Genomic DNA, 27,658 nt, shown 5'->3' with positions numbered 1-27,658 from the left:
AGACTGCAGGCAACCAGTTAAACACAAGGTGACGTAGGAGCTTCTCAAAGGATGCTCATTCCAACCCAGGGACCCTGTAATTCCAACCTACTACCATCCCCCCATATACTCACCCCTTTGGGGACCATACCCTGGCAAGCCCATCCCAGCACTGTGTGCCTGCTGAGCCAGCATTCCTGAGACCCTCCCACTCAACCAGCCCTGTTCCACCACTGTGTCCCTGCCTTAATCAATAAATGCTGGACTGATGCCAAAGGGATGTGTGTTTCCTGGGTGTCCCCATGCACTGGCTATGTGTCCCTTGGAGTCAAGTCCAGTCAGAATACACCCATGTCTTGATGGGCTTGTGTGTCCTATGGATCTGTATGTCTAAAACTAGCATGCATCTCCAGGGATGGAAGAACTGATGAATGAGAAAATACTTATTTTTTTAATCATTTTTCTATAAAGTAACAGGATGTCACCTGTTGATCATACTTTTCTTTTTCTTTGCTCTTCTGTTTTTTCCCCATGTTTGTGGTTTTGGCGCTTTTCCAGTTCTCTTCCATTTCCAATGTGTTGCTTCCTGTGCTGCTGCTGCTCCTTTTTCTTTCTCCTTTTCTTGCTGCCTTGACTCTCTAGAGCTGGCACTGCTACTCTGCCTGCCAGCTTGACTCTCCAAAGGCTGAGGCTTCATTTATCTGCACACACAAAATAAATTACATTAATTCAAACAGTCACCATTTCCCCAGGTTTTTTTCCTCCCCAATTTGGTCTGGGTTCTTTTTTTTGCCTCTGTATATGCTTACACCAAAACTTCTTTCAGCTGTTGACATAATGCCTGATAACACATGAAAGGTTCTGCTTGAAGGCAGGACAGCTGCTGTTTTGTGAGTGTAGAACACACCAGAAGGGTCAGTCTTCTTCCACCACTTCTAGCCTATGATCTACCAGACCTACTGATGGATTTCAACTGGTGTATACTGGCCTCTGCTGGTACCTGACACCCATTTTTAATGTTTATTGTCCAATCTGTGTGCTCACTGACTGCACTGTGTGTTACTGAGGATGACTCTGACTGATCAGAATACTGACAATAGGAATGTTATAGAAGCTCAAGAGGAAGACTTCAGCATTTGTGTGTCTTTTATATCCCCAATCTGCAGATTTCTCACTGAAAAGGTCCCTTTGTCTTTTCAGCAGATAGAGATGTTCCTTGGATTGAAGGAAATACTGTTGCAATACCTGTCAATGACTAGAATCATTGTTGATGAATTAGTTTTTATCCAAACTAAGGAGGTTTTGGGGGTTACAATCCACTATAAACCCCCATCTATAATTAATGGGTGAATATGATCTGGAATTAAGAGCATGAAGTTCAATAGTGCCAGGAGTTTCTGCTACACAGCAATACTGTCTGGTTTGGAGATTTCACTGGTGTAATCTTTGAAGATGTTGAGCTGGCTGGATCTAATGTTTCAACCAGTCTCTTTTCCACTTTCTAGAACAGTGAAGAGTCACCAATCTTCAGGTTGATGAATAAACCACATTTCAAAGCTCTACAAATTAAACTAAACACTGACATTTTTGAAGGCCAAATCTCTCTCTGTAGCCACACCACCAGAGGAAGGAGGAGGCAACAATTTTCCTTCTGCAGACGGTCACTAGATGAACTAACAAAGTAGATCAGACTAGAAAAAATAATTTTTTGATACCTAGAAATAATTTTTCCTTGCTCTTACTGTTGGCCTGAAACTGCAGGTTCAATTGCAGGACAATGTTGTGTGCTCATAACACCTCACCAGGTTGTTGGTTGAGGATCTTTGAAAATCATACAGAGACAACTGACAGTGACATCTCTGCCTCACCTCTGCAGCTCAAACACCTTCTCATCTACTGCCACTTAAATTGAGGCTTTTTGGATTTCTAACCCTCCCCTGCCTGTCTTCAGAACACCTTTGCTGAAAGAAATGGGCCAAGTCCAATGGGTTCATATTTTCTATAATATTACCTCTGCCACTAACTTCTCTCTGGGTGAAATTACTGGCTAGGACAGAAGTCAGGAATTCAGGACAGTAAATGGTATAAAATGGTGCATCAAGAGGAGACTACTGTGAGAGGGTGGGAGATGGGACATATTTATTACATTCTAAAACTGCAGGCCTTTAAAAATGAATTTATAATTCATTTTACTTGCATTAAGTTTACAGTCCTGGAAAAGTGTCATTGTCATAGAGGTTACAGGTAGGGCTGGCTCCTATGCCTCAAAGGCTCTAGGAATTCACCATTTCTCTCAATGGTGTTAGGACCATTTATTCAGCTATCTACATATTTTGGGGGGAAAAAAACCCATCAGAACCCTGAACCATGAAAATAAAAAGTCTTTTTTCTGTGTTGGTAACTACAAGTCTGACACGGCAGGCTCAGCAGGGACCAGCAACTGAAGGGGCCTGGATCTGACCTAAGCAGAAAATGTTAAGTAACTTCTCAGCTAATATATTTGATACAGCTAAAGACTGGAAATAAAGACCATCACTCCAAGCAAAAAGTTCATGGTAGAACTGTAGTAACATTATTATTTCAGCCAACATAAACATTCAGTCTTCTTTTCTCAGTAATCAGTTACCAGCCAATTAAACTGAGTATACAAATAAGTCCTATGGTTATATAAAATACGTTATTAATGTTTGAATGATCATATATGCAACCTGTAAGTAACTTCTAAGTAAATACTGATAAATTCCTTTTCCCTGATTTAGGAGAAAGTGAGAAAAATAAGTATTTTGAGAGGAAAGCTCTTCAATTGGTCTTTAATACTTCATCAACTCATGGACATGGGATGGGCTTTAATTATCAATTCCTCCAGAGAACTGCAGTCATATAAAGGTGTCCTGGAGACAAGCACTGACCCATTTTTCTGGACATATGTGTACACTGTCTCACACACACTGAACACCACAATTCTTGCAGCATGCAAGATTCTCAAGACATCACAGCACATGCATTATTCTCTAAGTATCACCATTCATACAGCCTAGTTTCACGTAAGGGCACAGCTCTAGTCATTAAACAACTAGCTTTTAGTAAAAAAAAAAAAAAAGGCAGAGTATCTAAAAGAATATTTCTATGAAGGAAATACTGTGAAGTAAACATGGGATTTTTGCTACTCTTGTGATTTTTGTCTAGTAGGTAGACCCTACAAGGTAAAACAATACAAAGCATACAGAATGGGCTAAAACTAAACACTAAAACCAAACAGATAAACTTCTGTGTTTCTAAGTAATCAAAAAGCAGCTACTGTGAAAGAAAGGACAAAGTTAGCAGTTCAGGTGAGTAAAGAAAGCATAAATAACCTTTCTTTGCATCCAGCTATTTGAAAACTTTGAAAATACCACAGCATGCCAAGAGCAAGGGCTTGTGATTTGAAGGTGCATTTGTTTTGTTTTTTTGTTTTATTTTTCTATGTTTTGTTTTCCCTTGAATTGCATTGGCTTTCTAATAGCAGGGTTTGATTTGTTTGCTATTAATGCAAGAAATTATATCAATTCAGTTTATGATCAGAGGCCAAAATTACTTTCAGGAACAAGTCAAAGTAGTCTGTTTGCAACGGCAAACCACCAAAAAACCCTAAAATTCCTGTTTAACAAGTCCAAAAAGATACACTGTTCTGCAAGACTGAGGCCAATTGTTTCCAATTATTTTATTTCTAGGATGTATGTCTAAAGGGGAGATTCTGAACTTTAATTGAACAGAACTGTCACTGTTTCCATTATGCCATAACCAAGTGCAGAAAAATAATCCATCAAAGTATTATGTGTAATCAAACAATGTGGATTTTTTCATTATTACTTTGTCCCATCGTTCACTATGATTTTACATAGTCTGCTGATAGCAAAGAGGCAGACATGTGCCAAGACCCTGACTCAACTGTCAGATCTTGTCAGACATCAACACCATTTCTGTTGGGGTGCCAAATTTCCTGAAAGGCATTTAGGACTTAGTAAGAAGAACATCATTATAGTATAGGAGGAGATGAGTGTCTGACATGGGGCAGTTGGTGAGTTCATTGAAAAGAAGCACCTGGAAAACATGGGCAAAATCACCATGGGGCAAAAAAGGAAGATAGAGGATGGACGTGCCTTTTTTCTCTAGAGCGAACCAGTACAAATGTTTTATGTTACTGTTTCTGCTAGAAATGCAGATTTGAACTGAAAGACTGCAGGTTGACACTGGCCCTGAATGAGTCTTCACAGGACAAAGAAGAGATGCTGGTCAGAGGCTGGAAAAGAAAGCAAATAAACGAGTGAGCTAAAAAGGCAGAAGATATATCTGCTTTGCTATGGGTGGCATGAGAAGGAACAGAAGAATTGTTTTCAAAGACTTTCTTGTTATTTCATACAGTTTAATGAGGTTTCTATCCCAGGAAAATCAGAAAGGCACAACTCCAGCAAATTCTTGTGCAAGTATGACCAAGTTTAGTTCTCATCTGAAAGCCCAGAAAACAGTCACATTCACAACTTAATGATATTATTAAAATTTTCCCCTCTTTTCCCTTAGATATACCTTACCTTGCCTGTACCAAAATTAGGTACCTGCTTCCATGACGGAATCATCCATAGAAGAAATTCTAGAAGACTGTTTTCTGCAGCAACATGCAGTCCTGTAGCATATTATAAATACAAATGGATGGCAACTGCCTGTGAGAAAGGAAAGCTGAGTGCTGTGCATGCTCCAATGCATGTAAAAACAATTTAATCACCAACCCCTCCACTTCCTGCACACCCCATCCCAAGTTTCTCTGCACCTCAGGTGCAAATCCAACTTCGGGCCCTCAGGCATGTAGGAAGTGACAGAGGGTGATGATGCTCAACAGATTCCTAAAACACCTGTGTGAGGTATCAGCACTATCAGGATAAATTAAACTATTTTACAGTATCTGTAATAAACACTCAGTCTTTTTTCTCATCAGTCTTAAGACAGCATCCAGTGAAACACTGTATGTTGCCAGGGGGAAAATTCCATGGAAAAGAAGGGAGAACACAGTTCCCTTCTTTCAACTCAGTAGGCTGGGTACCCTCAGGACTGCTGGCCTTAATGATAAAGACTGTGGCATTAAGTACCTCTGCTTTTTCCTCATCACATGTTATAGATGGGCTTTTGGAGGCTGGTCACTGAACTAATTTTGAAATTAAGGACTTTTTTGGTTTTTTTCATGAAACACTAAGTTTTTATGAAAGGCTTTGCCAATTTTCAATGGCTACTGAGCTCAAACCGTGCACGTGAAAAGAGTGTGGGAAGGGAGCTTTAGCTGTGAAAGCTGGTTTGTTGTTTTTTGGGGGTTCTTTTCCTGAGAGCTACTTCTTGGTATAGAAGTGGTTCATTACCTGCTGTTAGCTGAGTCAGAATTACAGAGAAAACTTGCTTCAACGAGTCAGAATTTCCTTCTTAGCTTAACATAAGTGGTTCAGATAACTGTGTTCCTCCTTCTTTTCCCAGGAAAGTTCAGTTTGCATCCTTCCAGTATATTCATGTGAAAGAACATTAAAATGTCAAAGACAACTGAAAAATGGGTCAAAATTGAAAGAAAGTGATCTTTGTGGTTAAGTCTCCTTCTGGAAACAAGAGTATCACATCTCCTACAGTCACACCTCAGCAAGGAGAGGGAAATGTCAGCTTGCCAAAGAGCTCAAACTTCTGAAAATGTGGGTTCAAATAGCAAGTGAAAGTCAAACTGGACCTTCAGCTCCTTTTTTCTTCCCAAGGATGGTTAGAGTATTTATTAGGTTTTAGCTTTCTTGAATCCATTGTTACTCTCCCAAATCAGCAGTTCATTGCATAATACTGCTGCCCTCTAGTTATGCTGGCCAAACTAATGTTTTTCAGTAGCTGCTGGTTTTTTGATTCTGTAGTTTGGTTTTCAAACAGTACCTAATTGAAAAATAATCTCTTGGCTTTCATTTCTTCTATGAGTACCTTCCCAGTAAGAAACAATGTAAGGTAAAAAAGCTGTACTTCAAGCAGTGTGGACCCAGAGTCACATGTGAAATAGAATAATTATGTCCTAAAGTTTGCAATGCAAGTTGTTTTTCCTAGCCTAAATTACTTGGAGTTCTACCGTACAGTGCTGTAATGGTAACATGACATTTTTCCTCAGTGCATTTTTTTTTTTTAAATCCAAGTTTCTCATTTTTATGGAGCTGTGACTTGTGCCAGAAAGTAAAAGTCAAGCATGTCCTAGTGAAAAAATGGTGACAGTTCTGTTTTTGCAGAGACTTACCTATTCCAGGTATGGAATACTTCACTGATACTGTATTCCAAACAAAGAGAAATCCTGACTTAAGACATTTGTGTCACTGCAGATTTGCAGGTACACCCTATGGCTCATGCAAGACATTCTCAGGTGGACGGAGAATCATGAGTATGTGATGGGAAAGCAAAGAAAATTTACACATGGAGAGCATTTTTGGATTACCCTGAGCTCAAAGTCTGATTTCAATTTTGTTAATACTGAAGTGGGACATTTTCTTGATACTTGTTCAGTTGCAAATTCACTTCGTTGTTAACCAATGCCAATTCAAACAATTATGGGAGGGATATTTAGCTTGTGAAATAATTCAACCTGTAATGGACTATGACTTGTTTCCACAGCTGGTGTAGACTGTTCCTCTTGCTTTTAGTGAACTACATTTTAGGAGACTGGTTTCTCTTCCTAATTTTTTATGTAAAAGGGCTTTTTACATTTTACAATAGCCTCCTAGTAATGTTGGCTACTAATGTCTTAGCAGTTTTTTTGATGGCTTGGGGTGGGGTTGTTTTGGTTTGCTGTTTGCATGTTTTTATGTATAGGAACCAGAAAAGGACTGATTTCAGCAGTGGTGACTTTAAACCTGAGGTTTAATGACCAGAAGTTCATCCTGGACAAAATACTAATACTTGCTTCTCTCAAATTTTTTCAAAATCCAGTGTTAGAATTGTGCATACATAGAGTTGCAGTATTATAAGGTTACCCCAGTCCCCTGCAGGAAAGAAGCTGCCATCCTAGGCCACAGTTAGGGAAAGGGTCAAGAACAGGCCTAGCTAAACTCTGCATGGATTGGAGAAGGGTGGAGAAGGACCTGCCTTTCAGAGGATATTGCTATGAGGAAAATTTGGGAAATTGCTATGCTGAAGGATAGTCAAGGCAGAGGAGGTTGCTGTTTACCTGTCATGATGAGAAAGGAAATATTACAGAATCATTTAGGTTGGAAAAGACCTCTGAGATTGAGTCAAACCTTTGACTGATCTCCACCTTGTAAACTAAACCACAGCACTAAGTGCCACATCCAGCCATTTCTCTAATGCTTCTGGGGATGGTGATGCCACCACTTCCCTGGGCAGCCGTTCCAGTGTTTAACAACCCCTTCCACAAAGAAATTCCTCCCGAAGTCCAGCCTAAACCTCCCCTGGCTCAGCTTGAGACTGTGCCCTCTTATCTTGTCGCTAGTTGCCTGGGAGAAGGATAGTGATTCCTTTTGAGAGGACAGACAGGTCTGCCTCAACTGTCCTGACTCAGCACATTCAGAACAAAACATGACCAAGTGCAGAAAGAGGCATTTGTAATGCTTGCTGCAGATCACAAAATAAACAGAGGGAATGTGCAGCTGGCCTGGTAGCAGCAACAGAGTTGAAGCCTTTACTCTTCATTTGGCACAAAGAGCTGCAGTGCCCGCATAGGAATTAAACATTTTCTTTTCATCAGACCTCTTTGCCACATTCAGAAACACCAGTGATATGATACTGCAGCTGATCTAAAAAGTGGACAGAGCCTGAAAAGATTTTACATTAAGAAAACAACCAGTATGCTCCCAATCCAGTACATACTGATTCTTTTCGGTTTGTATCACCTTGATTATTCCACTTCTAGTAATACAGAAAGCAGGATCCTGAGCTGAACAAATTCAAAGAGAAATGTCTTACTCAGGAATAAAAACCTGCAGATTAACCAAGATCTGTATCACAAATCAACTTAAAACATGTAAAGCAAAATCACCAAATGAAGAACTTAATGTCAGGTTCCTAAGATTTCTATCATGCTGACAGTTTGTGATAAAAAAAGCCACAAATCTTGTTCGCAGAAATTCATTATGTAGCATTTTACACAAAAATACAGGATGTTGTTATACAGCCAAGCATCTGGGGTGATTAGCCCCGATTTAAGAAAAAAAAAATCTCTAGGAAAAGCAGCTATTTACTAGAACAAGGATGAGGGCAGAACAAACTACTGGATTTGTGCAATTGAATCAAGCTGAATGTTAGGAAGCATTATTTTACCATAAAACAAATAAAACAGAAATACTTTGATCCTAAAAGATGCTGAGTACAACTACTAGTAATTTCCCCCAAAAAAACCCAGTATCTTTAGAGAGAGAAAAAGGACTAAAATTACCTGAAACATTCAGGAATGTTTTCACAGTACCAAAGAAAAGGAATTCAGGGAAGCCATGCAGGAGTATGTCCTGAGAGATGTGCTGAATACTGAACAAAGGGGCAGTCGAACCCACACTGCAATGACAGCTGTGGGCAACAACAGACACGAGGCCAGGAGGAAGATACAGCCAAACCAAGAGCAGAGTGAAACACCAGAGATAAAATATGTATTTTGTTTTATCCATGCTGATCCATACATATTAATGTATAGGCTCTCTTCTTTGGTTGCAAAGCTATCCTCCCACTTCCTCTAATCACTTCCACGCTCAATCTCAACACACAGATAATTTCTGCTAAAGCTTTTTCTGACAGTTTTCTTGCATTCAAATATACATGCTCATTCTTTGAAACATCACCACTACTTGCAGCAAGCCTGCTCCTTGCACTAAATAGAACTACTTAGCTGATTTATAGGGCATTTACTGTAACTGCTTTTGGGAACAAACAAAGCAGTCTTTTTTCTATTTCCTTTCCTCGGCAAAGAATCAGAACTGTCAGAAGTATCCATTAGCACAGTGTTTGTCCAAGAATTCTGTCATACTGCTGTTATTACAGGAAAGACAAGAAAAGCAATCTCAGACAAGGACATATGACTTGGCAGACAAGTGAAAAAGAGATATCAGCCTAATATTCCAAGAAGAAACTTAGCTACTGCCAGCAAGCTGACAGCTACAGTTCATGTGCATCTGCTGTTTCCCTGGAACAGCATTTTGCAGAAGTGTGAAGTCAGACACTTCGCAATTCTAGCAAGTTAAGACATTGAAGAAAAAAACTCGGCACTCAGAATCCATAATAAAATAACCAACCAAATTTTAATATGTTTTTTTCCAAGATCTAATATATAAATACAATGGTAATAATGTACTCTTCTTTTGTAAGCTTGGATGAAATATATTGAAGTCCACTTTCCGCATGTTATATAAATAATCATCTAAAGCAACCTAGAAAAGAAGAAAAAAGCTTAATACACATTAAGAAGAAAAAAGCTTAATTAGGCATTAAGTTTAAAAAGCAATACGAGAAAGCGAATGAGAAACTGCAAAAAAGGCTTGATAGTTTGCCTATGCTACTAAATGGTAGTGTAATCATCACATTCCAAGCATATAAAAAAGTCAAGTTTTGTGAAGAAAAGCATTATCTTTTAGTAGACCAAACACCAAATTATGAAAATAGACAGGATTTGGGGCTCTTGCATTAGAACAGCAGTGTATGAATAAAGACATCTTGGGTGGAATGATGTAGTTAAAAGAGAAGGATTAGAAGTGTTGATCAAAACTGCAAGATTCTACAGTCAGGCACACATTATGATTTCTATGAGTTTTAAGTATTACATCCTCCCAAAATTAGACACGTGAAGTGGTAGTTCACCATGCTTAATTTGAATATTCTTCACAAATGTATCAGCACAGTAATAAGTCCATCACTTAAAGAGTGATATCACACCCACCGTACAGAAAAAAGCAGGATACGCCTTCACAGGAACTTTCTTACTGAAAGATCTAGCCTGAAAGTAAATGGGGTAAGGTGGGAGGGAAAAACAAAACACAAAAAAAAAAGTACTTATCAGAAGAATTTAACATTTCTGATTAAACATCAAGTACTATATATAATGCTTAGAGGCAACACACTGCATTACCAGCATTATCCCTTTTTATTTTGACATCCTGAAACTGTAACATGAAAGCTGTGTACAAAAGTAGTTACACAGAAGTATGTAATATTGGGAGAGGCTTGCAAAAATACATTATTTGACAGACCTCAAGACTACATACTATAAACCAAGGTAAATTAGCATGCCTTGTTCCAACAAAGTTCCAAGTTGCATCTGGTTTAGTAAATACTAGTAAATACAGTTTAACCCCCCCCCCCAATAGACAGAAATTACGGAAGACCAGAAATGCATTTTTCTGAGTGTAACTTTTTGGTTCAACATTGCCATCAGCCCCAAGAATCCAGTTGTAAATGCTTTGGTTATTTATCTGAGACATCTAAATCATCTCAGTTCCTCGGTATCTACATATAAAAATCTAAAGAATGACTGCATCAGATCTGCAATTTAAGCTTGTATTCAAGTCAGTACATCTAACAGAGCTGAACAAGTCTTCCTGTAATGCATGTCTATAAAAACAAAATCCCTTCTTGTTTTGCCTTTTCTTACAGGCTAAAACAAACTAACTCTCTATAAATACTGGTAAGAATGTGTGAGTTTGTAAAGTTTAGTTTTTCATAGACCTTTCCAGACAACTGAGAAAATGAGCCTGAAACTTTAGAAAGGAAAAATTATCAATCTTTTCAGAAGACAATTTTTTTTAAATTTTGACATATAATAACAACTCTGTGTGTATATCTATTTCTAAAATAGAAAAATGTTCTTCCCTGATCTAATGCTCTGCCCTTCTATTATTAATTGCAAGATGAAAAAATAAAGTAGTCTTGTTTGACCTTCTCAATGGGTCACATGTCATTCAGAATGCAGTTTATCTCCCTTGATAAACTGAGTCCCATAATGATGTAGGACAACAGAGACAAATGCAAAAAGCCAAAAGGGAGATCCTATTTCACCAGAGGAATTGGGGATGGGGTGCTGAAGAGAAAGAGGGAGATAGTGTAAATGTATTTGTAGGCTTTCAAAGGGAACACTTTGGGGGACTTCAATTATATGCTTTTATGCTGATAAAACAGAAAATTTCTAAATAAAACTGCAATCTTCATTATTATATTTTGCCACCTGCTGGTCAGCAGCTGCAGTGTCAGGAAGACCTAACCATACTCCAGAAACTTTGTTCTCAATACTAAGGGCCACACTATTACAGTGTGCTTCATGTAACATGGCTCAGACTCCATTCTTCAGCATTTCAGATTTAGGTGTCTTCGGGCTGTGAAATGAGGGTGGTAACTGTTACCCTCATCCTCTAAAATACATGGTTTGTGTAACAAATGATGAGATAGCTGAAACCTCTCTGCAGATTTGAGCTTTACCTATCTCTGTAATTCCATCTAAAACTAAGGATAACTGGCTGTGAAGACCCTCAGGCAAAACAAAATGATGTTTTTATACAGCAGAACAGATGCATTTAAAGGCACCAGCCCATTAGATTCACCTAAGGTCTTGAAATACCCAGCAAATGCTGCCAGCAAAAGCCCATTTCATCCATTAGGCAGAAAGTATCCTTGTCCTTGCATTAACAGAGACCATCTGATTATGAAGGAGGCCAATACTCTGTTACTGCTGCCAGCTATGGCCAGTTCAAGTGGTTTGAACACTCTACAGTTCCTGCACTGTCAACAATTCACTGATGATGGGAGACTAGAAGCAAGTATTCAGCGAGGAATTTTTTAAAAAATTTAATTAAGATGATATAACCCACCCATTAAAAAACATACAAAGGGGAAAGAAAATGGGAGGAGTGCCAGGATCAACATTCAGTTGAATAAAATGCTAATGCTGCCCTAATCTGGTTTCTTTGTATCTATACTTTTCTCTTTAGTCTCCAATTACATGATCACATTGCATACTTTCCACAGGACCCTCCCAGTGCATAACATGGGCAGGGCTCTAGGAATGAAGTGGGAAGAAAGGAGGCCTGTTCTCTTCAGAAGTTGGTAGGCTCATGTTGGGAACCAGGGGACCAACAAACTATGAATTATCAAATTACCTGAAAGGTTCTGAAGAACCAAATTCTCTTCCTGCTTCTATCCTATATCTTGTATAAAGTTTTCATACAATACCAGCAACCAAACTTAAATATGTCGACCATAAATACACATTACTCATTTTCCATGCCTTCCATCCCTGAAATGAGGCATTTCAGGCCTTTTTGGCATTTTTGGCATTTTTCATCGCCAAAAGGCGATGGGTTTTATACACTGGACATTATGGGTTGAAGGGTGGAGAATAAAAAAAAAAGAAACAACAAAATATATCAGCTTGAACAAAGATAATTGACAGTTTTGATGTTGTACTTTGTCTCTGTTCCCTGCTTCTAAATGGAATAAACAGTTTTCTTGGGCATGTGACCACAAAAACTGAGACATCAGGTTAAACAACATGAACAGGAATCCCTTAAATGCGAATTATAATTAGTGTATGAAAAATAAAGCCGAAGGGTACAAAGAATCATAGAATGGTTTGGGCTGGAAGGGATCATCTGGCTCCAACCCTCCTGCCATGGGCAGGGACACTTCCCACTAGACCAGGCTGCTCAAATTCCCATCCAACCTGCCCTTGGACACTTCCAGGGATGGGGCATCCACAGTTTCTCTGGGCAATCTGTGCCAGTGTCTCATCACCCCCACAGTAAAGAATTTCTTCCAAACATCTAATTTAAACCTGCTGTCATTCAGTTTAAAGCCATCTCCCCTTGCCCTTAATGCCCTTGTAAAAAGTCTGGCTTTCTTGTAGGCTCCCTTTAGGTACTGGAGGGCTGTTATAACATATAACATTATTAACATAAAACAAAACCATTAATCAGCTCAGTAGGCACCGACTGAACAAACCAGGGATACCACATCTGACTTTCAGGAAAAAGATGAAGGGCTCTCCTATTTCAATTGCATAAGATACTGTGATCACAGGTAATGCTGTAATTGAGGATTGTATTAATGGTGCAAATGCAGAGATAAATCTGGCATTTCTTTACTCTGAAGTGTTATCTTTCCAGACTGCCTTGACTGGAACCACTGGGTGCAATACTCAAAGCGTACATGTACGTGCAGACGTAAGAAACTCTTTGTAGTGCTTTGGTTTCCAGCTAGAGGAAGACAAAGCACTGCCAATAAAACATTCTTCTGCTTTTGTACTGTGCACTAGGCAAGCATCTCCTAATGCAGCTAGAATAAAAGCATGAAAGAAAAAAATAGAGTAAGACTCTGCAGTTCTTCAGGGCCCATCATCCACTGTTCCAACCAAACAGATTTTCCTAATTGACTTGGCTGCATGTCAGAAAAGAAATAAACAGAAAGCACCTTTCTCAACATGGCTTTGGGCATGGCTGGTCATGTCAGGGAATGAATCCCCCCTCCCACACATACGAACCAGCACTTAAAGGCAACACACTCTGTTCTCCTGGCAGCCATTCCACTGTGAAATACCATATGCAGATGTTCTTTCTATGGTGCTCATCCCATGCTGGCACATAGCTGCATTTATAAAAGTCTACTTAAAATTTCTCTTCCAGTAATAATTTTTTTAGGCAGCTTTTACATATATGAAATTGGACCTGGCTGTGAGTAAACTGTCTCCTGTACATAAGATAATAGTCACACAGAAGTAGTTGTAATATTTGAATCTTTAATGTGGTGGGATTTTTTTAATGTAAACTCTCAAAATTAAAAAGGGCAAAACATTTGAAATTACGTATGCAGCTTTAAGTCTTCTAACAACAAATGCTTTGTGAAGACTAGCATCACTTATGTTTATTTAGATAAATAAAAGGAAAGGAATCTCACATGTTCTAGATGAATATGGGCCTGGCTGGCGATGTCATAAATTACATCTCTCACATTTTTCTCTTGCTTGCCTCTTATGAAATCTTCTTGTGATACTCCATGCTAGACATAGGAAGTAAAACCAAAATCAAAAAAAGAGAAAAAGCCCTCTAAAAATATCAAGTTTCCATTTTTGCTTCTCAAAAACCTGTCCCAGCAATAAAGCTAAGGACTAAAGACTAAAACAGCCTAAGTGTTCTACCACTGCTCTCTCATTTTTTAATTCCCTTTCTTTTGATCAGTCACTTGGGAAAAAAAATCAAGAAAACAAAGAGAACAGTTGGTACAGACTCTCTGCACAAGTTTGTTTCCTAAAATTTTGTGGTCAGTAAGATAACAAAGTCAGATTTCAAAGTTTGGAGGATTTAGATCAGTTTAGATACCCAATTTTTAAAACCAGAATCCAAGAATCAATACTAAGCAGAAGAAAGCCAGTAACAGCTACCACAGAAGCCATGCTGTGAATCTTGGAATTGGTGTGCACATCCAAGACTCACAAAAAAACCAACCAAGAGAACATCGAACAAAGCCATCTTCAAACACCAACCAACCAACCCCAGAACCACCAGAAAAAAGCCTTTCCAAACCCCAAAAAGCCAACTCCAAACTTGTTCTTCAACTACAGTGACCAATGTTAAGACATAATATGGCATATTCAGAATTGCATCAGTTGCCCACTCCTCTCAACAACACTGAGGCATGTGAGAGCTGTATGAAGGCGGTCAGAAAGGCTTCACAGGAAGTACAGACTCAGGAGAACTCCACAGTTCTTGCCAGCAGCTGAAATGCTTACAAGATTGTCTGCACAGAAGGGATACAAGCTGTTGTTATAGTTTCACTGCAGAACACCTTCCATGGCACGGAATGACTGAATTTTCAGGCTAGGTTTGAAAAGCTGAAAACTTGGAAGGCCTCCCATAACACGCAGTCCCAGAAGGGCTGAAAGGAGAGTGCAATTCCTTTCTGTGGTCTTATAATCCTGACCTATATTAGTATCTTTAGTATCTGACCTATATTAGTATATCTTAGTATTATTTTTTGCAGCTACCTACATTACTAGACTTCCAATCCAAATTTTTAACTGTATTGAAATTATATTCAGAAAATACTAACACAACCACCTTAGGCATCACCATAATTGCACAAATTTTGGTTAAGTTGAAAAAGAACAGCATTAGCATTTAAAAATAAAGACTGGAAATGAAGGACTAACAGCTGAGATGCTTACAGATTAACCCATGGAACATTAATGAAAAATTCCAAGCTTTAATCCCATTTTACCTAAACTGAAAAATCTGCTAAATTCCAGTGCAAATTTGATGTACAGTTAAAAATGGAGAGCTATATGATCTCCTACAGAAATGTATGACATATAGGCCTATAACTGTAAAATATGGAACAGAAAAAACCAGACAAACTGCCAGCACACTATGAAAAGGTAATAAAGAGAAGCACAAAAAGATTGTTCAAAGTAAAATTTCTCACAATGCTTCCTTTATGGTGACAGAAAAGGAAAAAAAAAAAAAGAAAAAAAACCCCACACCCAATCCCAAAACACAAACCCCCAGGACCCAATCCATACATGCATTTTTATACATTATTGGAAAAATTCCTAAAATATTAAAACATTTCATAAACCTAAAATATTAAAACATTTAATAATAAAAAACAAACCCCTAAGGGAAATCTAGAGTTTCTTGAAGTTTCTTGAAGATCACTCCTCTCACTTCCCAAAAGACATAAAGCCGTGACAATTACCAGGCCACAGCACAATGAGTAAAAATAAAGAAAACACATACCATTTCTTCCTGGCATAATAAATTATGATCTCATACCTAGCCTTGAGAAAGAGAGTTAGAAAAACTGTACTGTTCAATTTCAGACTATTTGCTTCACTTACCAACATACAAATGTCCATGGGAAGAAAGACCTTTTGTCTTGTACAATGATACGGAGTTGCTCTTAAACAGGTAACTATTCCTTGTGCTTTCCCAATGTGACTGGCTGCATGGTCAGCATGGATGTCCCTCACACCTAAAATTGCAGAAACAATATGTTTAGAATCATGCACTCAGGCCTTTTGAGGGGTATGGTCTTGTCTGATGTGTATCACAGTCATACTTCAGGAAAGCTATGTGCACTGGTCCATGACAGAACTGTTCAAGTGCATAAACTGCCTTGAGATCTCAACTCAGAGGTGCAAAACAGCAGAAAAATTAATTCATTTCCATATTCAGGAGCAAGATGCCACTTGATGCAGTATCTGCAAACAGTATACTTAGCAGAGCAGCACCTATTCAGATATAACACACTGGTCCACAAACTCACTTTCACTGGCATATCCTCTCCCAGGATAAAAGTATTCCAAGAACTGCTTTTCCTGCCAGAAAAAGTCATTCAAGTGTGAGATTCCTGACAAGCATTAATGCTTACAGTACAGTTTCATGATTAGCTGCAGCTGATTCATCGGTGTAGTGAAGTCAAAGAGAAATGATCCAATGCTTCACCCCCGAAACCTATATTTCTACCCCCTCCCTTGTGCTGTCAGGAGCAATGAGGCAAACTGAATCAGATCACCAAAACAACAGAAAACTACTGTTAGTTACTGCACAGTCACATAAACTGTGAGAACTGAAAGAGGGAGATGAGTGGGGCAGAGCAGCACCATTGCTCGTCATTGAAAGTCCATAAAAGCTTGGCTTAGACTGATTATAAAGCTGAGCCACGGTAAAATGAAAATATAAATTATAATTTATAAAAACTCTTAAAAGAGGCAGCATTCTACAAAGAAAGAACTGAGGAGACAGCAATTACAGATCAGTGAGCCTAACTGACATCTGGAAATCACACTGGGGGTACCAGATTCACTGCAGAAGCCTGTCTGGGTCTTCAGTGGGTCTCAGAATCCTCTGAAAAAAAGTGTCTACACCCGCACTACAGGGACTGATTTTGGCAATGGCAGCAGAAAGCAAAGTGTGGCTTGGAGGAATCAATGGATATTATTTACTAACTACTTAGGTAATTAGTTAGAGAGCACAAATATTAATATTTTTAAATGACAGGACTTGAAAGAAAGCACCAGGACTTCGGACGACAGGATTACCAGTCAAAATGAGCTTGACAAAAGAAATAATCTGAAATCAGCAAGAATAAAACAGCACTAGTACTAAGAGAGCACACACTGGGAGAGATACAACAGGAGACTGCTCAGGAATAAGGAGTCTAAACAGCACAAGAAATTTAGTAAACACGATCTGAATGAAACCAGGTCTACCTAGTCTACAAAACACTGCTGATGGGCAACACCAAGAAAGGGGATGTATTTGATTAGTTTCTCAATTTGCGGGGAAAAATAAATAAGAAAAGTTAACTGTTTAATATGCATAGAAAGAGACTTTTGCTTAGATATTTTGTTACATTTGTATATTTAAGAGAAGTTAAATAGACAAGAAGTTAAGACAACAGAACACTTAAAATATCCAGAGTCTCCATACAGATTTTCAAAAACAGTTTTATCTGATTTGTATGAGGAGTGAGTGATCCAAGCATGACTGAACTTATTCAGGACTTCTCAGAATGAAAGACACTGGCATTTCTCATGGTACTACATTTTTTCAGTAAGAGATTCAGAAAGACATTTGCAACATTTCACTACTGAGGAAGCAAACATCAGATGTTAAGAAATAAGTTCCTCAGTTTTTTCACATAAGAATGTACTCACCATCTCTCTCTTTTTACTTCTCTTTTTTCTATGTTTTTTAACTTTTAACATCAGTATTTGCCCTTTCAGCAGATTAGTCTGACAAGCAAAAGGAAAATATTGCTACTACAATACAAAACACTAAATAATGATAATGATAATGATAATAATTTCACCTTTTTTTTTTTTACATCTGAGCTCGTACTGGGAATACTTCCATAACGCAACAGATACCTAAATGAAAATTACCCTTTTCATCACTACAAATGAACAGTTCTTTCCCAGTCTGTGGTTCTTACATTAGACATGACACAGACAGTAGCTCTTGATCACAGGGATCATCTTTGTTGCATTTTTTTCTAGCTCTTCAATTACTGATAGTTAACCTACTTTTAGGAAGAGGAGACGATTCAGACCCAAATTTACAAGGGAAGTTTATAGGTCGGGAAGTTGGCTGTTTCAAGATAATCAGCGTCCATCGCTGCAATACAGAACAACAGCTGCAGGATACCTACAGCACTTTGTATTCTGACAAGTAGGATAGTTGAAATACACTGAAGAGCTGAATTTTACGCATTCTGTAAAAGGAGCAAGAACAGAGAAAACCAAGCAACAAAGAACAGTAGGAAACTGCACTTCAATGAGATCTGCACTGAGCAGCTTCCAAGGAAAGTAGAGAGATGTTGGATAGTTGTAGTACAATTCCACATTTATGGATCAGCATTCAAAAAAATATCTGAAATTCCACCTAAGACAACTTCTACTGAAATTAAATTCCAGTAGGAAAAGAAAGGGCTTTTTAAAATATCAGTAAATATTACTTGCACTAATGATTCATCAGCAAAACTTAGATAGGGAAAGCACCTACCCAGTGTTTCCAAGGTGAGGTACAAGAGAGCACTCTGAGTGTTCTCAGCGTATGTTTCCAGCTCCTGGATGTTACGGTATGGCCGATCATCCAAATTCTTCTCCTGGAACATAAACATGGAGCTTCAGTAGAATGCAAACATAACTGCTGTTCATAAAGGCTTATTACTCCAATCATGTCAATCCAATGCACCACCAAAAACAAAAAAGGACAAAATTGAGAGATAGAGTATAAACTCAGATAGAAGCAGTCATTAAAGCTTATAAAGCAAGCCTAACAAATAACTATGCTCAACTGCAGCCAAGGAGCAAATACAATTTTCTGCAATAATATGAAATCAGAATTCTTCATAAAAAAGGAAACAGCAAAACCAAAACATCACATGGTATTCTTACATTACAGGGTTGTCAGTATTTAATTTGCATCTGAAGCAGAGAGAAATTTAGATAAACAGGAATGTATTTTTTAAAAACATAAAATAAATCTATGAAATGCACAGAAGTGTTAAAGTCATGTAAAAAAACATAGATTCATAGAATCATAGAGTGGTTTGGTTTGGAAGGGATTTTAAAAATCATCTAGCTCCAAGTTCTCTGCCATGGACATGGGGACATGGAAACCTTCTACCAGAGCAGGTTGCTCAGAGGTCCACCCAACTTTTGAACACCTCATAAAGAGCGCACAACCTCTTTGGGCAACCTCTTCCAGTGTCTCACCATCCCCACAGTAAACAATTTCTTTCTCAGATCTAATCTAGACCTACCCCTTCTTCATCTCAAGGCCATTCTCCCTTGTCCTATCACTATATGCCCTTATCAAAAGTGCCTCTCCAGCTCTTGTAAGCCCCTTCTAGGTACTGAAAGGTGCTCTAAGGTCTCCCCAGAACCTTTTCTTCCCCATAATCAACAGCCCCAAATCTTTCAGCCTTGTCTTCACAGAAGAAGTGTTCCAGCCCTCTGAACAACTTAGTGGCGCTAACAAATAACACATCAAAAATAAAAAAATACACCCAAAACTACAACATCCTCCAGCATTCCTCCTGTCCTAGTGGTTTCTGTGGTTGAAACATACCAACATACCATAAAAAAGTCTTAACATTAAGAAAGTCTGAAGTCTGTCATAGCAATGACCCTCTACAAGTAACTGACCATGAATTTGCTCAATTTATAGCTTCATGAGACACTTACTTTAGCAGCAAAATTAGCTTAGCAGATTCTTGCACTCTGCTTTTTATTCTTGTCCTTGTGTCAGAGTTTGTAGCAACATCACTGTACCAATGATGTTCTTAACCTTGTTTTTTCCCCAAGAAAAAAGGTGGCTATTTTAAACTTGATGTGATTTGAATGCTCCAGTTTACACCACTGCTTAGAAAAATCTCCACGGCCATGATAAGGAGTAGCATGAAAGTGTGGTAGAAGGGTTCAGATAGGTCATTTAAATTTTGAGATTTAAATATCCACATGAATTCACAAACTACATCAGTTTAAGATAAAAATAAACAAAGGATTCTATTAGCCATTTGGCAGAAAGAACGGAAACTATGAAGAGAAGCATCAAGGAAGAATTTTTAAAATGTAACAGTATAATTTTTAAAGAGAAATACTACTGTCTGGAAAATTACATAAGCTTTTGTTTTACACGCAAACCTATAAAAATAAGGAAAAGAAACCCCAAATATGACTAAAGCCAGAATCAGACTCTGAAGGGTAAATACTTACTCTTTCATCTATGATCTTCATGAACCACATTTTAGTCAAGTTATGCCTCTTGACAGCCTGAAAATTATCAAATAAAACCTTCCCATTAATATATACAAAGTGATGGTAGTACTGCATTCTGAAGGCTGAAATACATTTTAGGTATTTAATACAAGAATTGTGTTCACTGGGTTAAATCAAAGTGGCAAGTCAGTGGAAAATGAGAAACTTCAAATACAAAAATTTTCAACTGGCATTTACAGCAAGTTGCTGCACACAGAAAATGAAATACCAGACATCACGCCAGAAAACTAAAAGCATTTCTTTAAAAATGTTTATGAAATTAATTTATTCTCAGAGTCATATGTTCCCACAAAATATTTGCAGATAACTATATTCACTTTCCAAAAAGAACAGAGTTTCCTCCAGAGTCTAGCAACAAAAATATTCCATCTGTAAATTCTCAAGAAAATGTCAGCACAACATACCAACATGTACCACAAAAACAGAATGCTAACAAAGCAATACAATTAATATTATGGGTTTGTTTAAAAAAATATTGCACAGCATATCATATTCACGGATTCTTCTTCTGGTTCTTATCTTTTTTTTGACTTTCTTCCTGTGCCACTTCATTCTATCAACTTACCTTCTATCCTCTTAATTCCACAGTTTGAATTTTTCAGAACACATTTTCAGAAAGGCTACAACCACACGTAAAAACATCTATAAACAAAATTTACAGAGCAGATTTCTCACAATTTAGTCCTTGTTGCTCACTTTCAACTTCTTCTTTACATCCATCATATTAGTAAATATTTTTTCAAGGTTTGACAAGACCAGATCTTGTTGATTCCATAAATTCTGATTGAGATGGTACTTGGTATATGAAAAGGCAAATTTTAAGTTATAACTACAAATGTCGGGTTTTCATCTCACTTGTTCACCTCACATATCATTTTGTAAATGAAATCCTTGGAATATTAACAGGTCAAGACTTAAAGGACCAAACTCAACCATGCTAAATTACCCAACTTGTACATGACATCCATTACTTCATTCAAACACATGGGTCCTCATTTCTCTGAAATCTGAAAAGTTGGCTTCTTCCACAGAAATGAGCAGAGAATTAGGTCTCACTTTTCATACATTCAAAATAGACAGAAAAGTAAGATCACTCATCATAAAGTTGCTGTCTAAGTTTATCTTAAAGTCACCAAGAGCTGAACTATTAATAATTCTAGAAATACCATTAAAAGCTATTTATCTACTTTACTAGTGTATAAAAATTTGGAACCTGCATGCAAGTATTCTGGGATATACAAAACTTCAGGAACACATTTAAATACCGTAACCTAAATTTATTCTGGAAAACCACACTGTCCTCATATAAACTCGACAGCAACAAAAGAATATACATAGAATATGCTGTGCAAAGACACATTAATTCTATTAACAGCTCTGCAATACTTCTGTGTTCAGGTGTCTTTCCGAATGCGTTTTTTTTTTAGAATTGCAATGACATTCTTGGACATTTGTGAAGTCATGGGCTTCAAATAGGTCACTCTTGGGGTATTTGCTGAAATATGGAAATAAAACCCCATCCTGACTGCAAAAGTCACCAAGACACATTAAATTGTTAGTTCACTCCAGTGCTCCGCAGTGCTTAGAGCGATCAGAGCTCCTAAAAGTACTTACTGAATTATTTTTCATCATCTTATTTTGCAAGCAGTTTTGTTTGGATTGTATTATATTGGTCTTCCTTTACAGGAATCATACCTGAGGTGAAATCTCATCAAAGACCATTCCTCTTCCACTTCAAAACCAATTTTCTGTTTCGTGAGAAGGGACTATGTCTGGCAGTCTTAGCTACTGGAGAGGGTTGCAATTGGTACCCCAGAATCAGAATTACTTCTGTCTGAATACTGTACTGGTTTGGGCTGGGATAGAGTTAATTTTCTTCACAGGACTTTTATGGCACTGTGTCCTGGATTTGTGCTGGAAACAGTGCTGTCGGTTAGAAGGGATGCAGCACAGCACACACAAAACACTGACATTACTTCTCACAGTAATATTAAAGCAAATTTTAGGACAAGAAAGGTGTATTTTACCCTCCACAGTTCTGTAGCAACGGGCTGATGTGGTGGGTTATCACTGTATATGTCCTCCACAGCGTCCCTCCAGAACTGCATCCGCATCAAACCTGTCGTCTTCTGAGTTATGGAGTCTTTAATCTGGAAAGGATACATCTGGAGTGAAATTCAGTGTCTTTAACACACTTGGTCTATCTATGCTGAAAAGACAGACACAGGACATAGTCAAACTCAGCGGAGAAAGAGCTCAGTTCTGAATTGACATTTATTCCTCATAAAGCTTAGGAACACTGCATAGAGTAAATGTGACATCTTCACCACAACTTGATTTTAAAACCCACAGAGATTAAATGCTGGGCAACCCTCACTTTAGCTTTCTTCCCTGACGGAGTAAAAGCAGTGGTGACAGCAGCCAGAGGGCTTGCCAGAAGCAGAGTCTGCAGAAGCTGGTCAGGGGTTTTGCCTGGTCAGCTCATTTCCTGATCACTCCTTTCTGGTAAGCACTGCCAACTTTCCTGGTTGCACTGGCAGTTTCTGGGCACCTTGCAAATCGGAGACTGCAGCCATTCCTCTCCCACAACTCTTTAACAACAAATTTCCCTCCTGAAGCCTTTTCTTCACCTCACTTCTGCCAACAAAAACTTGGTCCTCATTATAGCATCCCATTTTTTGACCAGCCCTCTACACTTAGGATTTAGCTGCACTTCACCCATTAACTGCACATGAAGCCGGGATTTGAATGCAATCACATAAAAATTATACACATAAACAAAATAACAGGGCAGGCTGGGTAATTTCCATGGGCCATTCAAAACTGGAGGTTTGTACTGCACTATTTATTCATGGCCCTTGACTGTATAAAAGATAACCCTGGCAAAACACTAACAACTACAGAAAGAGTACTTACAAGTGTAACTTAGAATATCAAAATTGTTATTTTAAATTTTCAGAGTTCACAAATGCATTTAATACCTGCCTGAGCCAGTTCCACATTGAAGGCTCTCAAGGCAAAAGCAGAGGTTCGAGATTCCACAGGCAGCAGCAGAGAACACAGAAACCCTTCATAGTCACGCTTCCTATAAAAGAATCAAAATGCACATTTGTTATTTATAGCTCCAAGTCAATTAGATGTGCTATTCCTTAGCACTGAACTCCTGAAAGAGTCGCAGTAAGTTATAGCTCAAAACTCTGATTTTGCAAAAGTAGCAGCTTTTAGGCTTGTTTTAAAGTAAGACCAACTCCAAGAGAGAGCGCAGGCTGCTTGAACTCTCAGTGCACCTCTGAATTCCAATCTCAAGATATCTGGCTAAAGGCATGGAGCAAGGCTGTGGCAGAACTGCAAATAGAATCCAGATTGTCCGACTTGCAGATTTCTGTTCCAAACATGAAACCACATTTCTTTAAGAGACTGTGCTTTGGAGCTTGGCAGAAGAGTGCTTGCTTAACCATTGAGTTTTTGTTTACTGGCAACTATATTCAAAGCATAAAACCTCCAGGAGTTGGCAGTTTCACTGCAGGTAACTCCTTGCCAACCCGGAGTGATGTGCCTTCATTTGGCCACGTGGGTGTGCCACAAAATTCAAAACACAGTGCTCAGAACCATGAACTACAAAATCACTCCAGCTAACAAAAAACACCTGACCACCTCTGAAAAGCTAAACTGCTTGTTTTGAACAACATTTTTGCGTACTTTCTGATAAGCCTGAAACCTGATTCTTCCTTAGAACTCCCAAGTTTGGCCTGAAGAGTGGAGAAGCAGGTTGTCAAGGAAAACACAAGCACTCATTTTCATTAAGTTTGCTGTTCTTGCATGTACTCATATTTCTTTTGAATATGATCTTAAAATAGAAAGCCAAACTAAACCCAAGCGTTTTTAGGGTTGCTGCTTTTAGCATCAAACAAAAAGGAAGTGAAGTTTAACACAGATGCTTAACCCTACAATACACAGCAGCTGAAAACTAGCAAATGCTTTTTTCCACAACTATTGTCAGACTCTTTTAGACCTTGATGCAAATACAGAAATATCAACCAAAAAAAAATACATTTTTGAGTTGTAGTAGGCTTTAAAGGACACCTTCATATTACAGAACAGATCCATTAAACCTCCCTCAGTTAAGGCACTTTTTGAAAAGTATTATCAGCTCAAAACCTAGTATTTTTTTCAAGATTAATTGTAGAAGTACCCAGTATTGTCCACCCTAGACAGAGCTGCATGGTTTACAGCCACATTCTCCCAGTTGCCAGTTCACATAACACAGAACCACCTCTACTTTCAGAAAGGAAACAAAGAAATACGTTACACAAAGTACACAGCAACACAGTAGAGAAAATAGTCTTCCCTCTGGTAATGCTGTTGACATGGTGGGGTTTTGGTTGTTTTTTTCCAATTATTCCAAGCTTAAAAATTTAGTGCAGCAAATCCATTAAGCCTCAGTAAAATAAAATTGATATTGTTGTAGATCACATTCCACCCCAACCTTCTTCAGCTATGAGTGTAAGGAAAGTAGAAAGGAGGGAATGACCTTAAGTCAGGTATTGAGTTTTTTGATAAATAAGTTGAGGTTTTTCACATAAGTATAAGCTTATATATGAACCCACAGACAGAAGAAAAATTAGTAATGGCCATAACTGGACTTTCCTTTTAATGAATTTATAATAAAGCTATCAATCCACAATCTTGTCTTTGAGACCAGGCACCCTTGACAGTAAAAGACATAAAACATACCTATAAGGAAAATATTTTTTTAGTCAAATAGCTTGAAGTGAATTTAGTTGTTTAACAGAAAAAGGAAGACCGAAGAGAAAGGGCATCTTCTGTATTGCAGAATTATACATTATTAAAGCACAACTCAGTTGTACTTCCTAATGTGCTGGAGACTCAAATTCAGAGCTAGGGAGTTGCTGACACTTGCATAGCCCCAAGTGTTTTACTTCTGTTTGAATAATAATTCCTTCCACTTATTTTTTATAGTTATTATTTCCATGCAATAATTGAACCACTGGGAATGGCAACTCCAATTAAATAATGCCAAAAGCATAACCACCTTTCATTTTACTATTTTGAATGCTTGTGTATTTTTCTAATTAGTCCTTTTATCATTTAACAAAAATACATACTAAAAAAGTTTTAATTCAACCATTTCATTGGAACTATTCTGTTCACAATTGCTTGTTACTGGAAACATTTCACCTGCATATGTTAACTTTACCTGTATATTGGCTATGCACACAGCCTCTGGTCTCCTGAATATCAGGGAAACAAATCCTGGGTAGAATAACTAGGAAAAAAAAGCTGTATTCTGAAAACTATGAAAAATGGAATGTAGCTGTGCGTTCTGGTGCATCTGTACAGGACAGCTTCTTGGTGCTGCACTGAACATTTCAGATTGCCCCATTTCTTTCCCTTAGTTTTCCTACCTCAGACATTACTGCAGACCACATACACCTTTCTGTCTTTCTACAAGCACCAGTTTGGAGAAGATAATCCTGTTCCACTCTTTCTATGCACCCATGGAAACCTTCTCCCAGCTTTTGGCAATCATCTGGAAAAAGAGTATCTAAAGAGAAGTTACCTAGGTCTTTACTAAGAGACTTGGTTAACATCTTACTTTACAAAGAACTGAATTCCTGGGAACTCCAAAGCAGCCAAGGGGCCCTAGACATTGTTTACAGCCCAAAATCCAAGAAGGAAAAGTGACCTGACCTGGAAGTGTCTGACTGCACTTTGCTCCTCTTGGAGCATTTTGGGTTTGACAAAAAAAAAGATGTTTTGGAAACATGGCCTTCCTCTTGCGTTTAGGACAGAGAAGGTACTGAGCTGCTCCAGCTGTCAGACGTCCTCTGCTTTATCCCGTTTTTCCAGGGAGCGCTCAGGAAGCATGGCTAGTTCTCAGGAGCCAAGATCTGAAAACACCAAATGTTTTTAAACATCCACTTCGGTGATTTCGCTCTCCAAAACACCGATAGAAGGGAACAAGGACGTTCCGTACTTCGGAAGAAACACAGCCATGGAGGGGCGGGAGAAGGGGGAAGGTACTGCCGTGGGAGGCTGCCCAGGACGGTGGTGGAGCGTCCCTCTCCGGACACATTCAACACCCATCTGGGCACGTTCCTGTGTAACCTGCTCTAGGTGACCCTGCCTGGGCGGGGGGTTGGACTGGGTATCTCCAAAGGTCCCTTCCAACACAGACTCAGTGATTCTGTGTGCGGGCTGAATCATCCACGCGGCCTAAATATGCGCCTGGTTTCCATGCTCCCGACACGGCGTGGTCCCGCCGGCCCACCGCCGCCGGCCACACGGGCTATTTTCGGGACCAGGAGAGCCTGAGGGCGGCCTGGGCAATCCCAGTCATCCTTTCCGGGAAGTCGTCAGCGTTCCCACCGGGTGGGAAGCGCTGCCGAGCCTTCCCAGGCCGGACTCGCCGCCCCGCTTTGCGCAGCGCGCAGCCCCGCGCCTGCAGGCCCCCGCGGCGGGCACTCACCGCACCAGCTCGGCGCAGTACTGCACCGCTCCTCCGGCCGCCGGGCCGCTCCAGCCCGCCGCCGCCGCCCTCCCGCCGAGCGCCGGCGGCCGCGCCAGGCGGTGGCCAAGCGCACCACGCCGCAGCGCTGCCCGCGCCATGCTGCCCGCCATGGTGCCCGCCATGGCCGTGGCCCCGCCGCTCCGCTCCGCGCTGCGCCGCGCACGGGCCGCCGGCAGGGGGCGCCCGCGGCCGGGACGCTGAGGGCCGCGCGGTGCTTTGTGCGCTGCGAATGGCGCCCGGCACAGGCTGGCCGCGCCTCAGCCTCCAGCGCCTCCCGAGGCCAATCCCTCCGCTCCTCCGGCACAGTGGCTGGAAAAGGCCCAGCGGAAAAGGACCTCAGGGTGTTGGTCGGCAGGTGGCTGAACATGAGCCGGTGTATGTCCGGGTGGCCAAGAAGGCCAGTGGCATCCTGGCATTCACCAGCAGTGGTGTGGCCAGCAGGACCAGGGCAGTGAGAGTACTCGGCTCTGGTGAGGCCGCACCTCAAGTCTGTGTTCGGTTCAAGGCCCTTCACTACAAGAAGGACATTAAGGTGCTGGAGCATGTCCAGAGAAGGGCAACAGGGCTGGTGAAGGGTCTGGAGCACAAGTCTGATAGAGAGCAGCTGAGGGAACTGAAGGCATTTAGCTTGGAGAAAAAGGATGCTCAGGGGGGACCTTAATGCTCTATGCAAGTGTCTGAGAGGTAGCCAGGTACTTGGACCTGTAGCCAGGTGGGGCTGGCATCCCAGGTGACAAGTGACACAACAAGAGGAAATTGGCCTAAGCTGTGAGAGAGGAAGTGTAGGTTGCACATTAGGAATAATTTCTTCACAGAAAGAGTGATTAGACATTGGAATGAGATGC

General features: G+C 39.6%; 1 protein-coding gene across 10 annotated transcripts; it reads right to left on the bottom strand.

Annotated features, from left to right (window-relative positions):
- Positions 1-487: 487 nt before the first annotated feature.
- Positions 488-26,938, bottom strand: NDUFAF6 (NADH:ubiquinone oxidoreductase complex assembly factor 6). Of its 10 annotated transcripts, none has more exons than XM_009090438.4 (9): positions 26,772-26,938; positions 23,267-23,366; positions 22,309-22,431; positions 20,219-20,275; positions 18,501-18,603; positions 15,833-15,966; positions 13,894-13,995; positions 9,893-9,949; positions 9,234-9,386 (listed from the first exon to the last, which is right to left on the bottom strand). In XM_009090438.4, the coding sequence occupies exons 1-9, from the start codon at positions 26,933-26,935 to the stop codon at positions 9,258-9,260; spliced, it is 969 nt and encodes a 322-aa protein (XP_009088686.1). In that variant the 5' UTR covers positions 26,936-26,938; the 3' UTR covers positions 9,234-9,257. The 10 variants fall into 10 exon arrangements, with proteins under 10 accessions (XP_050827182.1, XP_009088686.1, XP_050827183.1 ...); XM_050971226.1 differs by having other exon boundaries at positions 23,263-23,366; positions 26,772-26,909; XM_050971227.1 differs by lacking the exon at positions 26,772-26,938 and adding an exon at positions 25,994-26,201 and having other exon boundaries at positions 23,263-23,366.
- Positions 26,939-27,658: the final 720 nt, after the last annotated feature.

This window comes from Serinus canaria, chromosome 2, assembly GCF_022539315.1.
Source record: "Serinus canaria isolate serCan28SL12 chromosome 2, serCan2020, whole genome shotgun sequence".
In the NCBI taxonomy this organism is placed as follows: domain Eukaryota; kingdom Metazoa; phylum Chordata; class Aves; order Passeriformes; family Fringillidae; genus Serinus; species Serinus canaria.
The sequence above is the reverse complement of the archived record's forward strand: the minus strand, read 5'-3'. Positions and strand labels throughout refer to the sequence as shown.